Genomic DNA, 13,984 nt, shown 5'->3' on the forward strand with positions numbered 1-13,984 from the left:
TTAGGTAAATTCTCTTAAGTCTGTAATGCACCCCATTATTGTTTACAGTCTGGAGAAGTTGATGCTAGTAGCCAAAAGTCAGAGCCAGTCAGCAGATTTGAGTAGTCAGATTCCATAGAAAATCGTGTAGTGCATGATGTTCACAGACTCCGATTTTTTTTGCTTCAGTCTATAATTCCATCCAGTTGGAGGATATTAAGCATGTTTGATATTTTGAGCTGATTTTAGAACGCATATTGTTTTCATTTGTCATGCGTATCCTAGCAACAGTTTGCAAGTTTCTGTGTAAATTTTTTTGTGATCAGAACAACTTTAAAGTCAGGGAGTGTACGATCCTCAGTTTTTCCTCAGTGACTATCACAAACTCGGTAAGTGATGCCCAGTGTTTTAAAATCTGTTCACATTTTAAAAGTCTGTGTATTCCAGCCTTTAGTTTCTACTGCTATAGTGCAGCCTGACCAAATGGAGGGCTCTATATCATGAATAATTAAATTATTTGTGCCACGTGTCTCCTACGGTGTCTATTTTCAGTGGGCTGTTGATAGCTTCCCTACCAAGCACACAGGACTCACTATGGATCTCTGATGAGGAAAAGCAAGTGCCATTATTTTAAAGCCATTAATATGAGTTAAGGCAGGGGTGTCCAATCCTGCTCCTGGAAGGCCGATGTCTTACAGATTTTAGTTCAAACTTGCCCAAACACACCTGTCTGGAAGTTCTAGTAATCCTGAAGACCTTGATTAACTGGTTCAGATATGTTTAATTGGGGTAGGACCTAAACTCGGCAGGACAGGAGAAGGATTGGACACCCCTGGGTTAGCTGAAAGATTTACCATTGTACTAATAACTGTTCTCCGTGTGAGCAGTCGTTAAAATGGGATATCCTGTGGGCCCAAAAAGCCTTGAGTCGTCCAATGAGAAAGTGCTTAAAGTGTCTCTGCTGGTGAGAGTCTGTGTTAAAAGACCATCAATTACTTTTGTTTTCCTGTTTCCGTCCACGTTCTTGCTTCCATCTGACTGTCCAGAATGGAAGTCTACACTTGCAGTGTCGTCTTGGATCCTGTTTTCTGATTGATTGATGATTGTGAGGTCTGTAATTACTGTGAGTGTCGGACTCTGAGGCTCGATATATTCTGAACTTTCCAGGGTCTCTTTGTTACTTGCTTCCTCTGTTTGTAATAAATGTTTGGTTTCATCAGTCATATCTTGTTTATTACTTCTTTCTGACTCTTTTGCATTCAGGTCGACATCTGTAGATACATCCTGCGGTTCAGATTCAGATGGTGTTTGCTCTTGATTGTCTTCAGATGTTGCTGATGTCTCAAGGTTTATGACATCATCTGGCATTGAAGTTTCCTGTCCAGAAGTGTCTTTTTGATTTGGGTGTTCATCATTACTCAGTCTTGACCAAGTAGTGACCAAGGAACCTCTAGTATATCCAGCCTCCTGGACTATATCATCTTTAGTTGAGGTATGTACACTGTCTTTAGAGTAATTACTGTGAGCATCTGCTTCTATGGCCTCAACTTTAGTCTCTGTTTTCAAGCTTTCAACTACAGACTCATTCTCATTGAGAATTTTCCTTACAGGAGTTGCAGTTTCGTCTCTACTCTTGAGAGTTTCATCAAGGCCCTCAATATTAGTACTTGTTGGTGTATCTGTAGCATTTAAAACTTCACCATTTAGCCTCTCCTCAGTTTCTTCCAAGATGAGACCCTCTTCATCAAGCGGCTCGATGAATGTCTGAAAATACCTTGATTCCTGGTGTATGTTAATCCAATTACTTACTAGATCCACCCCAACCGCTTTAGTTAAAGCTGTTGAATGAATGGCAAGATCCTCTGAATCAATGCTCAGAACTGGACCTTTTACCCCTTTTTTTACTTTCTCTACAGGCTGTGATTCCAGTGAATGGGAAACAGATGAACCACCATCATTATTTACAGAATTCCCTTTCTTTTCCTGAGGTTCCACTGGATCAGCATCCATTACTTCAGGAGCATCTCTACTTCTCAGTTCAGTGTCAGTACCCTTAAGTTCTGACTCACTTGGTTCTTGTGCTGTGGCATCTGCCGAGACGATGTCATTTTGTGTATCCTTATTGACCATCTCCTGGGTTATCTGAGAGGTTACATTTTCTATCAATGTTGTTGCAGATGTTTCCGATTCTTTATCATCCTTTTCTTTGTCATCCTGTTTGTCTGCTTTTTGATTGTCACTGGTCTGGTCCTCATGTTCATTGCCCAATTGAGACTCTCTTTCTGAGGGAACAAGTTCAGTATCTGACTTGTTTTCAGTCTCTTGCTCTTGGTCAACATCTTTTTCTATTTCTTTCATATTTTTATCAGTTTCTGGCATTTCATTATCATCTAAAACATCTTGAATCCTATCGCCAGTTGTCTCACTCTCTGATTTCTCTTGCAATTCCTCTTGGAGATATTCTTCTACCTTCTCAACCTCCTCAAGACTGACATCTTGTCTTTCTCCTTTTTCAGTATCTATGTTACCATCCAGCAGGTCATTATTCACATCAGTAGGTTCATCTACTTCTTCCTTGGTACTGGCCTCTATGTCATCATTGGGTGCCCCCTTTGAACCAATTTCATTTTGTTCTTCCTGTGAAACAGATTCTTCATTTTGTACCTCAAAGTTGAATTCTAGTTCTTGGGCTGTATTTTCTTCAGAAACTTCCTCTTCTTTCCCATTACCTGTATCTAATGTATTCTCACTAATTTTGTTCATATCTGTCACCTCTTTCTCTGACTTTTCACCTGTTTCTAACTCATTCTCAACACAATTTTTATCTGTTCCCTCTGCCATCTCATCTATCTTCTTGTCCTCCACTTTTGCTTCTTCTTCCTCTTTCTGAACCCCATCTTCCATTGTTTCGTCTTTCACTTTTTTGGTTTCTCCTCCAATATTCTCCTCACTGTTTGGTTTCTCTTGCCCTTCTTCCTCTGCCTCAACAGTAAGTTTATTTCTAACCTGTTCTCCATCTTCTGTTTCATTCTTTTCACCATTCAGTCCATCATCCTCTATTTCATTACCCTGTGTCCTCACATCTTGACCACCCTCTGAATCATTTTGTCTAGTCCCAGCCTCACTAGACAGTTCTTCAGCTTCACCATCATTATGTTCATCATTCACACTACCTTTACCTTTTTCTGTACTGTCCTCATTTTCTCTATCTTCTTCATTTAAATCATGGCCAACCTTATTTTTTTCCTCACTATCTTGGGTTTCTTCTTCCCCAGGTTTCATTGCCTCTTCTGTTCCCAGAGATTCAATTCTATCCTCAACCTCTAGCTTTTCTGTTGCTTCCTCCTCTACCTTATCTTCACTAGATTTTTCTCCCTCTTCCACCTTACCAACAGAACCCCCAACATCCACCTTGCCATCTGTCTCCTGTACCATTTCCCCAGCTGACCTATCATCCCCAGCCTCATCTGCTAGGTCTTCTCTTTCATCTCTGTCTGTCTGTCCATCGCTCCTCCTCTCAATGTTCTGATCTGTGTCATCAGTGTCTCGCTGCCTCTCAGTGTCACCTGCACCTGTTTCTGTACCATTCTCTGTCTTAGATGCCGAACCCTCTCCCTCCATCTCTGGAACCTCAGTGTCCAGCATTTCAGCATGCATCTCTGGTTCTTTTACTAATGAATCTTGTACCTCTGCAATTGGATTGTCATCATCCATAACTTTCTCCTGTGTCTCCTCCATTTCAGTTATCACTTCCTCTCTTTTATCTGGTTGTTCAACCTCATTTGTACTCTCACTATGTTCCTCAGTCTGCTTTTCTTCCATGTCTAAACTTTCCGCTCCTTCCTTAGTTTCATCTATTTCTTGTACTTCTTCTTCTGTGTAGAAATAAGGTTCCTGTGTATTTGTCTCTTCTGTAAGCTGACCCATCTCAACATGCACCCTTTCCTCATATGCAGCCTCCTGTGAGTTGGCTCCACTTTCATCCGGAATATCATCTTGTGTTTTTGATGGTTGAGGTAAAGTGATTTCAGCCATTTTGGCTACTGTAAAAGTGAGCATTTATAATTAAACCATTTCAGATTTATACATTTCTACAAACATTTTTGTTTGAGCACTGCAGAAACTAATCTATTGTGTAAAAAATACACTATAAAATACACATTACTAGTGCTATTTAAAAAAATAATTGACAACAAGACAACAACGTTTTTTTACCTTGGCCATCCTTTAGGGTCTTCACTGAAGCCCCTTCATCTTCCTCTGTGCTTGTATCACTAAACTCTGGCTCTGAACTACATTGAGATTGCTTCAAAATGGCCTCAGCCAACTTCTCCTGCATTGACTTGGCTGTTTATAGTCACAGGGAATGAGACATATGACATCCATAACAAAATGTTAATGTTATCTTGAAAGTGAATTAACTAAATGAATAACAGTCACATAATTAGTGGAATTCATTTAATATTAAAAACATTTAGAATTGATTGAATCTAAAAAGCATAAAATAATAGTGTAAATAAAACAGTTGCTCAAAAGTTTATTACCACAAGCACAGCAAACACTTTGACTGGGAACACAGCATGCAGCCAACAATCACTTTAATGTTTTCACACTGTACAGTTGCCAAAAAAGGATCCATAACCATATCTGATGAGAATACACATGAATTTTACACAACAACCAATTGAGCCAAACAGTGTGTTTAATTATGTGTAACAGAAAACAAATCAAAAATGGCTAGATGCACTTTATGAATCATGCACTGAAACCAGAAACATAACACAAAATCACAAATAGAAAACACTGCTCTCTATTCCCCACAATTAGATTAGCAAATCCAACATGTAATGTATAATACACTTTATAGATTGTTTTGCAATGCACTTGTCATATTTCAAAAATGAGTCTAAACCTTGATTGGATTGTAAGAGTCAAGACAGTTGGGTTTATACTGAGCAGTATGCTTACGGAAACAAATAACATGCAATTAAAAACACATTTGATAGCACAAACCAATCAATACAATGATGTTTGCAAGACCACCTAGAGTTAAATAAACTGCGCTCTCAGTGGCCTTGAAAATTACACAGAGAAGTGCGTAACATATGTTCTTGCTTTTAACACAATCAGAACTTGAGTAATTAGTGAAGTCTTGTACTTGCAAAAAAACATGTCATCATGCTCTCCTCAGGTACAGGTAAGTAAAGTAATTCAGGTAGTAACAGGGTAATAAAAGATGCTTATTATTAAAGCTGAAACATGTCATTTTTGTGCCAAAACAGATGTCTCTGCTTATTAAGCTGGGACAGGAGAAAGTATTTTAACATCCAACAAAAGACACTAAAGCTTTAAATTATAAATGCTGTGTGAAGTAACTAAACACTCTGTTTATCGTGCAGCAATCAAAGCTGAAAGTAGAAAATCAAATAGCAAAAAAAATAAAGACCCTCCAGTTCTGATGTTGTAAAAGCCAACATGAATAAACACATAAGGTTCGATCATGACAGGCACACAGCACTAGTTTTCATGCAGACACTCACCTCTCTCAGGTTGATTTTCTTGTGGCTTATCTTCAGGTTTGGCATGCTCCCCAGATTGCTCATCTTCAGTTCCCTCTTTCTTGTCTGAGTCTTCTGACATTTCCAGGTCGCTCTTCTCCATGCCATCCCCTGGACTATCCTGTGTGCCAGAATCTTCCACTGCAGCTCGAGGTAATGTAACATCGCTGGACTCTGTGGCCTCTGTCTCCTCCGGTTTGGTCTCAGCTGTGGTGAGAACTTCCTCTGCATGTAAGCTCTCCACTGGAACATCAGCAGTGGAGATTTCTTTGGTGTCCTCCACAATTTCTCTTTCACTGTTGTCATTGTCAATGCTGGACAAACTGGATGTTCGACCAGATGAGACAGATGATGACCTTTTGACCTCTGAAAGAAGACGACGATTAATCTGTAGGTTTTAGGTGTTTAACAATCTTGACATGTTGCTGAAAAGTGTGAAAAAGTAAAACTTACTGGACATACTGGTGTCATCGCTGTCAGAGTTGCTTTTCTCTTCATTTTTGTAATTTTCATCCCTGGTCTCAGTTTCTTTTTCTTCCCCATTGGCAGCAGAAGCTAGATTTTCCTCTGCTTCATCACCATTTTCAACTGGTCCTTCATCATCTGCCTCAAAGTCTTCCTCATAGTCTATATGAGAGCATGATCAAGGTCAAAGCAATTAATTTAAAGATGCAATAGAAATGACTAAAATGACTTCTGTGTATTTAACATACACATCTTATCAGTATGTGTGCTATGGGATTCAAACCCATGACCTTGGTGTTGCTAGTGTCATGCTCTAGGAGTCAAACAACAGGAACACACAATTTCTAAAGTTACGTACAACAGCTGAGACATAACAGAAACAGATTTTGTTTATCTTGCATGTAATCACAAGTTCATTTTTTGTTGTGCTACATTCAAATAGCCCTGCAGAAGAACATCTAGAGGTTGTTCCTTGAAATCAGAAAACTGTTTGTACCATCTTTGGTCTTTTTCTGTCCTGTTGTTTCTCGATTAGGTTCTGTGTCCATTTCCTGAGGTGTGTCAAGCTCTGCATTAGACTGTTTCTCTATGTCCTCATCTACATCTGTGGTCTCCTTAGCAATAGGGGATTTAAAGGTTGGCAGCTCCTCTTTCACTCTTTTTTGAGGAGGGGTGGGTTTTTTGTCCAAGCCCATGGCAATAATACACCTGAAGATTTACATCATACAAAACCATAATGCATTTTGATTAGTGGTGGACCAGTGTGGGTTTTTTTCAATGGCCAAAGCCAATAATGATAAATAGGCAGTGTGGTGGTTTATATAATACTACCATGTGATCGGTAAGATTTGTAAAAAGTTATCCTCAACAAGGCTGCATTTGGTCAAAAATATAGTGAAAAACAGTAATAATGTGAAATATTGTTACAATTTAAAAAAATGTTTTCTATTTTAATTCATTTTAAAACTAATTTTATTCCTGTGATAAATATGAATTCACAGCAGCCGTTATTCTAGTCTTCAATGATTCATGATCATTCAGAAATCATTCTGATATGCTTTTTTGGCATTATTACCAATGTTAAAAACAGTCATGCTGCTTAATATATATAATAAACCATAAATATATATAATAAACCATAATAAAGCCATATATATATATATATATATATATATATATATATATATGTTAAAAACAGTCGTGATGCTTACTATATATAATAAACCATAAATATATATAATAAACCATAATAAAGCCATATATATATATATATATATATATATATTAAAAACAGTCGTGATGCTTACTATATATAATAAACCATAAATATATATAATAAACCATAATAAAGCCATATATATATATATATATATGTTATAAACAGACGTGATGCTTACTATATATAATAAACCATAAATATATATAATAAACCATAATAAAGCCATATATATATATATATATATATATATATATATATATGTTAAAAACAGTCGTGATGCTTACTATATATAATAAACCATAAATATATATAATAAACCATAATAAAGCCATATATATATATATATATATATATATATTTTAAAAACAGTCGTGATGCTTACTATATATAATAAACCATAAATATATATAATAAACCATAATAAAGCCATATATATATATATATATATGTTAAAAACAGTCGTGATGCTTACTATATATAATAAACCATAAATATATATAATAAACCATAATAAAGCCATATATATATACATGTGTTAAAAACAGTCGTGATGCTTACTATATATAATAAACCATAAATATATATAATAAACCATAATAAAGCCATATATATATATATATATATATGTTAAAAACAGTCGTGATGCTTACTATATATAATAAACCATAAATATATATAATAAACCATAATAAAGCCATATATATATACATATATATCTATATCTATATATATATCTATATATATATATATATATATATATATATATAAATATAAAAGCATCTGCTAAATGATTAAAAGTAAATGTAAATATCATCCTTGCCAATATAAATGTGTTTTCTATCACTAAACATTATCCGATATGACACAATTATTTAAGAGAGTTAAAGTAAAATTATTTGTATAGCTGGGATATTTGTAGCTATGTTTCTTTCTCTACAAAACTGCAAAGATTTTGTTCATGATTTTTACAATGTGCACAAAAATATCATCGAAATGTACTGAATATATATTGAAATAGATTTTCATTACTTGTAGCATGGAGAGGCTCCCTCCACACCGCAAAATCCGAAGTGTCCGTGTCTGCCCCCCAGCCGAGAGCCTTTCCTGTGTTTAAACTCACAGCAGGAGCTGAGCCGATCCACTTGCAGGCCATTCAGGAAGAAAGTAAGACTGAAGGGAAATCCTTGGTGACGTCTTGACACAAACTGGAACACTTCTGCAAGTAAGGGTAAGCAAAGAAAGTTCATTTTCAGTTGCTTTTGATGAACGTGTCTTATAATCAACAAGGAGAATCACATAATATAATATATGCAGCACTTCCAGATAAGAGCCACTTATTATCAAAAAGCCCACAGATCAATAGTGTATCTCAATTCATGGTGTTCTTAAGATATGAATCACAAAGCACAGGTGTACAGAGACCTACACTGACCTCCCTCTCTCAGCTTCCCTTTGTAGACACACAGGTTCTCTCCGCCACAGTGCTGCTGAAAGACCTTCACTTCATCTCTGAGGTCCATCAGATCATGGGACAGGTGAACACTCTTCCCAAAGTACACCATGCTTACTAACATTTTACTCTGGGCTGATGTCCTCTGGAGAGAAGATGGCTACAGACACAGGAATAGCAGAATATATGTGAGTGAAGATTTATTTTAATGGCTTCGTCAACCTTCACATCCCTGATTACTCAGTAAATAACTTCAACATATACTGACCTCTGTAGCAGCTGTTGGTGCGGTAGTGGGTCTTAACTTTCGACCCCTGAGTGTGCTGTTCGCTCTCGCCCCTCTTTCATTCTTCTTTGTGAGGGGCGGCACGGGGGTCACGTAGTTGTTGATGACAGGAAGACGGTAGGGCGAGACAGTGCTAGAGAAGTCTGTCGTGGTCAAATGTTTCTTGGCGTCTCTGTCCAGCTTTAAAACAACCCGGATAGATACAATTGTTATTGCTGTAAGGCTATTATAGTTCATTAAAATGTAAAACTGAAACTGAAATAAAATGTTACATTTAAAAAAAAAATTTATTCCAGCTAGTTGCCACTTTAGCTTCTCGTTTAAATTTAGTTTAGCTTGATATATATATATATATTTTTTTTTATTTATTTATATATATATATATATATATATATATATAGATATATATATATATATATAGATAGATAGATAGATTTTATATTTATATATATATATATATATATATATAAATATATATATTTTTTTACTTTTCTACAAGAACACACAAAAATATTACTAGTAATATTTAAGTAAAAATATTAGTAATATTAGATATTTGAGTGTGATTTGTGCATGGTCAGTGACCCGTGACGAGGTGTTTGTATTAGGTGTAAGTATTAGGACTTTAGGATGGTCTCACTGTATAACTGACGGGCTGATCGGTGTCATTGGAGGAGTCCCAGTCCCGGAGTCTGTGTCGAGGGGAGGTTCTCTTCAGAGAGGCCGTGGCACTATTGCTGTTCAGGGGCTTGAGTCGAACAGGCCTCTGCATCTTCCCTAGAGCCGTGTTTGGCCTGGAGGAACTCGGCTACAGCAGTAAGACAATAACTCACTTACCAAATTTTAAATCTGCTGAATATACATGCTTAAGACATGTCCTACTGATGTAACATTTGTGCATTATCGGAAAGGAGTTATATATACACTATCTTTCATTGTATTGTTATTTGTTGTGTAATAAATATAAATCTCCAGTAAATAGAAGTATTGTTGAAATAAATTACTAATAATTAAATTGAGAAATTCCAAGTGCATTAATTATACAATATACATTAATTATACAATCTTTAAAAAAAGTCAAAACTACTTACATTTTTAAGGAGATTTTAAAAAAGATATAAAGAAACCAAAGCAAACAATACATCTCATGTGTCATCAATTTACTGCAGCAGTAACTCTCCAGGCACCGTCAACAGGCAAACATCCATGATTGGAACAACCATAACACTTCATATCACCTTCTGCTAAACATGTCAGAGCCTGATGAGCAAACAATGATCTGAATCTGCAATTTAGCAACCATTAAAACTAGCTCTGTAACTATCTAGAATAAACACAAGCAGATAAAATTCATGACTTTTTTTGCAGAAAATGAATGGACAGCACATCACTAGGAAAACAGTAATTTATAATACAGCATTGAAGCACATTTATTACGGAGGAGGTACCTACTACGGTAATCGTAATGTACAGTATGTAAACTGAAAGGAAATGGTTAGATTATAAAGTGATTTTACCCATAATACACTCACAGATTCTGTTGACTCAGAATGCTCTCCCTCCGGCCCAGAATGCCGTGCATGTGAGACCTTTGGCCTTGTGGGTGGCCGAGGTGACAGCATTAGCATTGGTTCGTTTTCATATCTCTTAGTCCGCTCAGCCTAACATAAAAAGCAAAACGTTGAATAAAAAAAATTGCATTTATTATCATGTCAACTAGGCCAGTTTGAGTCTGAAAGGAGTTCTGTAAAAATGACAAACCTTCATTTTGTGGATTCGTTCCCTCCGTGCAAATTCCTCAAGTTTTCTCTTGATCTCAGTGTGATGAAGGCGCTGAATAAACAGTGGAAAGGTAAAATATCTTGATTTTTTTTTTCTTAAGTTTGCTTTAATTTAGTTTAATATATATTAGGATAAATAAATACTAACAGACTAAAAATTAAAAATTATAATAGTAAAATAAATACATACAAATTATAGATTATATATATTAGGGGTGGGACGGTTCACTTAAAAAACATCACGCTGGGACCGCGGTTCAATCTGACAGAGCATCTGTAATACAGGTGCATCTCAATAAATTAGAATGTCATGGAAAAGTTAATTTCAGAAATTCAACTAAAATTCTGAAACTTGTGTATTAAATATATTCAATGCACACAGACTGAAGTAGTTTATGTATTTGGTTCTTTTAATTGTGATGATTTTGGCTAACATTTAACAAAAACCCACCAATTCACGATCTCAACAAATTGCTTCATAAGACCAATAAAAAACATTTTTAGTGAATTGATGGCCTCCCGGAAAGTATGTTAATTTACTGTACCTGTACTCAATACTTGGTAGGGTCTCCTTTTGCTTTAATTACTGCCTCAATTCAGTGTCACATGGAGGTGATCAGTTTGTGGCACTGCTGAGGTGGTTTGGAAGCCCAGGTTTCTTTGACTGTGGCCTTCAGCTCATCTGCATTTTTTGGTCTCTTGTTTCTCATTTTCCTCTTGACAATAAAGAGAATCTATGGGGTTCAGGTCTGGTGAGATTGCTGGCCAGTCAAGCACACCAACACAGCCTCAGTCCATTCCTTGTGAAGTTCACTCAAATTCTTGAATCGATTTTGCTTGACAATCCTCATAAGGGTGCGGTTCTCTCGATTGGTTGTGCATCTTTTTCTTTCACACTTTTTCCTTCCACTCAACTTTCTGTTAACATGCTTGGATATAGCACTCTGTGAACAGCCAGCTTCTTTGGCAATGAATGTTTGTGGCTTACCCTCCTTGTGAAGGGTGTCAATGATTGTCTTATGGACAACTGTCAGATCAGCAGTCTTCCCCATGATTGTGTAGCCTAGTGAACCAAACTGAGAGACCATTTTGAAGTCTCAGGAAACCTTTGCACGTGTTTTGAGTTGATTAGCTGACTGGTATGGCACCATATTCTAATTTGTTGAGATAGTGAATTGGCCAAAATCATCACAATTAGCAGGACCAAAGACTTAAACTACTTCAGACTATGTGCAATGAATTTATTTAATACACAAGTTTCACAATTTGAGTTGAATTACTGAAATAAATGAACTTTTTACACCATGAATTTAGTATATTACAGGTTCATACAAACATTTGCACTTTGTTATTTCTGACAAGAGAATTCGCCAGAAAGAGGTAGGTATCCAGTGAGCGAGCAAGTGAAGAAATCACTTGCATTTTAGCGATGACTCATATGTGTGTGTGTGTGTGTGTGTGTGTGTGTGTGTGTATGTATATATATATATATATATATATATATATATATATTTGAGGTTAGATTACGGATTTAAACTAATTGTGATTATTTAAAGTTATACATACTGCCTTTTATGCTGTAAAGATCTGATTATGTGAGCAGAATATCTCATAACAGTGCCTTACTTTTTGACACTAGAGTCTAGGATAATAGAGTTTTTACTAAAGCACCCATGGACTGTATAATGCTCTCACCTCCATTTCTAAGACCTTGTGAAAAATGGCCTGAGCTAGACACTCCCTCACATGTCTCTGATGCGCTCGCTGGATCAGCTTGTGCTTGTACTCCTTATCTGGAACAATCCGGCCGCTCCGAGTGATCTGAAGCACACGCACCTGCATTTAATGACTGATGCATCTGATCTTGTATGACATAAAGTGTCTTTATTTTTATCTTTAAACAAGTTATCTAAAGTGAAATTTATGAGAATTCGAATAACATTCTATAACTTTTGATATAACATTCATTGAGATCAACGTATGTCAGTTTGTAAATATTGAAACTTTTTAGAATGATCTAAACTCTAGGATAATGAATAATCATAAGATCATTTTCTAGACCGACAATCTAAAATGTGCACATACCAGCCCAACTTTCTTAAGATGTCTTCGTATTCTTGCATTGTTGAAGTATCCAGTCAGGTGTTTGTCAGCTAAGCTATTGTAAGCTGAAATAAGACTACATGGACACAAATATTACCAACACTGTATTCCTAAACATTGATAATGTCAATATGTTACACTATTTGAAAAATCTGTCAGTATCTGTAATCCCAGTAGAAACTGGCCTGCTGTCAGGCACATTAAAACATTCATATATCTCATCCCAGGCATGATGGACTTGTAATGTAAAGATGGGCCGAACAGGCTGATGGAATGATTCAGTGATCCTCAAGGCCACCAGTGCCAAGGATTTCAGCTTGAGGTGAGCACTCTACATCTGTGTCAAGTGTAGTCTTGGAAATGCTCGACTGTTTGTCTGCCTGGCTTTTTCCGATACAGATTTGATTTCCCTCAGCATTTGCAAAGAAGACAACACAACCTGTACACCAATCCTCAGGCCAAGTAGATACCATTACCGGTGTCTGGTTTCTATTAGAATTGAGTGTGAATGGATAGCACACTTAACCCACGGCCCCCCTTTGAATTCATGTATCTCTCTTAAATTGCTTAAAAATAAAACAGAACGTCTGTTTAAAACAGTCTAAACATATGGATTAATTCTAATTACACGTAAATATAATTCATTTTTGTCTTAATTATCAATTCAGACATATATTTAATATGACAGCTAGTGATGTGAGGCATGGTCAACAAATAAACAACATTCCCTTAAGTCATGCCTGAACAGTATAGCCTGTCCATTAAGGAGTGGTTAATTTCTTCTGTTGTTTCATCTCCACAGTAACAAGAGCTTTTGGTCATATAGTTTCATGTCATATAAATAAAGCTGAAAAATATATAATTACTATGAATGTTGTTATAAATAAAATTATGCATAATGCAGCTAGCAGTCTAACACAGGACAGTAGTTAGAGAGCATTTTACAGTTAATTTCAGTCAACACTGCAACTTGGTCTAGCTCAGTTACTCACCCTTGGTTCAGATGACTCATTTTGTCGCTGTGCAGTGATCTTTGATATGAATCCAGCAATCAAGCAATAATAGGAGAGCTTTCTTTAATCCAGAGGACATTAAAACTATGAGTGCATCTGTCTGCCCGGCTCTGAACACTCAGCACCTTTG

General features: G+C 36.3%; 2 protein-coding genes across 2 annotated transcripts; both read right to left on the minus strand.

Annotated features, from left to right (window-relative positions):
* Positions 1-139: 139 nt before the first annotated feature.
* On the minus strand, positions 140-4,116 carry LOC132114726 (glutamic acid-rich protein-like). Its single transcript, XM_059523008.1, has one exon. It carries the CDS (start codon positions 4,036-4,038, stop codon positions 841-843), a length of 3,198 nt encoding a protein of 1,065 aa, XP_059378991.1. The 5' UTR covers positions 4,039-4,116; the 3' UTR covers positions 140-840.
* Positions 4,117-5,260: 1,144 nt separating this feature from the next.
* LOC132114728 (glutamate-rich protein 3-like) lies at positions 5,261-13,984 on the minus strand. The gene is made up of 12 exons (XM_059523013.1): positions 13,834-13,984; positions 12,824-12,917; positions 12,434-12,559; positions 10,719-10,790; positions 10,490-10,618; positions 9,598-9,765; positions 8,940-9,137; positions 8,654-8,831; positions 8,251-8,437; positions 6,499-6,710; positions 5,991-6,164; positions 5,261-5,903 (listed from the first exon to the last, which is right to left on the minus strand). The coding sequence occupies exons 1-12, from the start codon at positions 13,851-13,853 to the stop codon at positions 5,497-5,499; spliced, it is 1,965 nt and encodes a 654-aa protein (XP_059378996.1). The 5' UTR covers positions 13,854-13,984; the 3' UTR covers positions 5,261-5,496.

The sequence above is a fragment of the Carassius carassius genome, chromosome 34 (genome assembly GCF_963082965.1).
Source record: "Carassius carassius chromosome 34, fCarCar2.1, whole genome shotgun sequence".
Lineage (NCBI taxonomy): Eukaryota > Metazoa > Chordata > Actinopteri > Cypriniformes > Cyprinidae > Carassius > Carassius carassius.

Bases quoted from the DNA above. Each gene is read 5' to 3' on its own strand.
- LOC132114726 (XM_059523008.1), bottom strand. From the start codon at position 4,038: ATGCTCACTTTTACAGTAGCCAAAATGGCTGAAATCACTTTACCTCAA.
- LOC132114728 (XM_059523013.1), bottom strand. From the start codon at position 13,853: ATGAGTCATCTGAACCAAGG. The intron at 10,619-10,718 runs GTTTGTCATTTT...TTTTTATGTTAG, and splicing joins AACGAATCCACAAAATGAAG to GCTGAGCGGACTAAGAGATA. The intron at 6,711-8,250 runs GTAATGAAAATC...GTAAATCTTCAG, and splicing joins GGAGCCTCTCCATGCTACAA to GTGTATTATTGCCATGGGCT.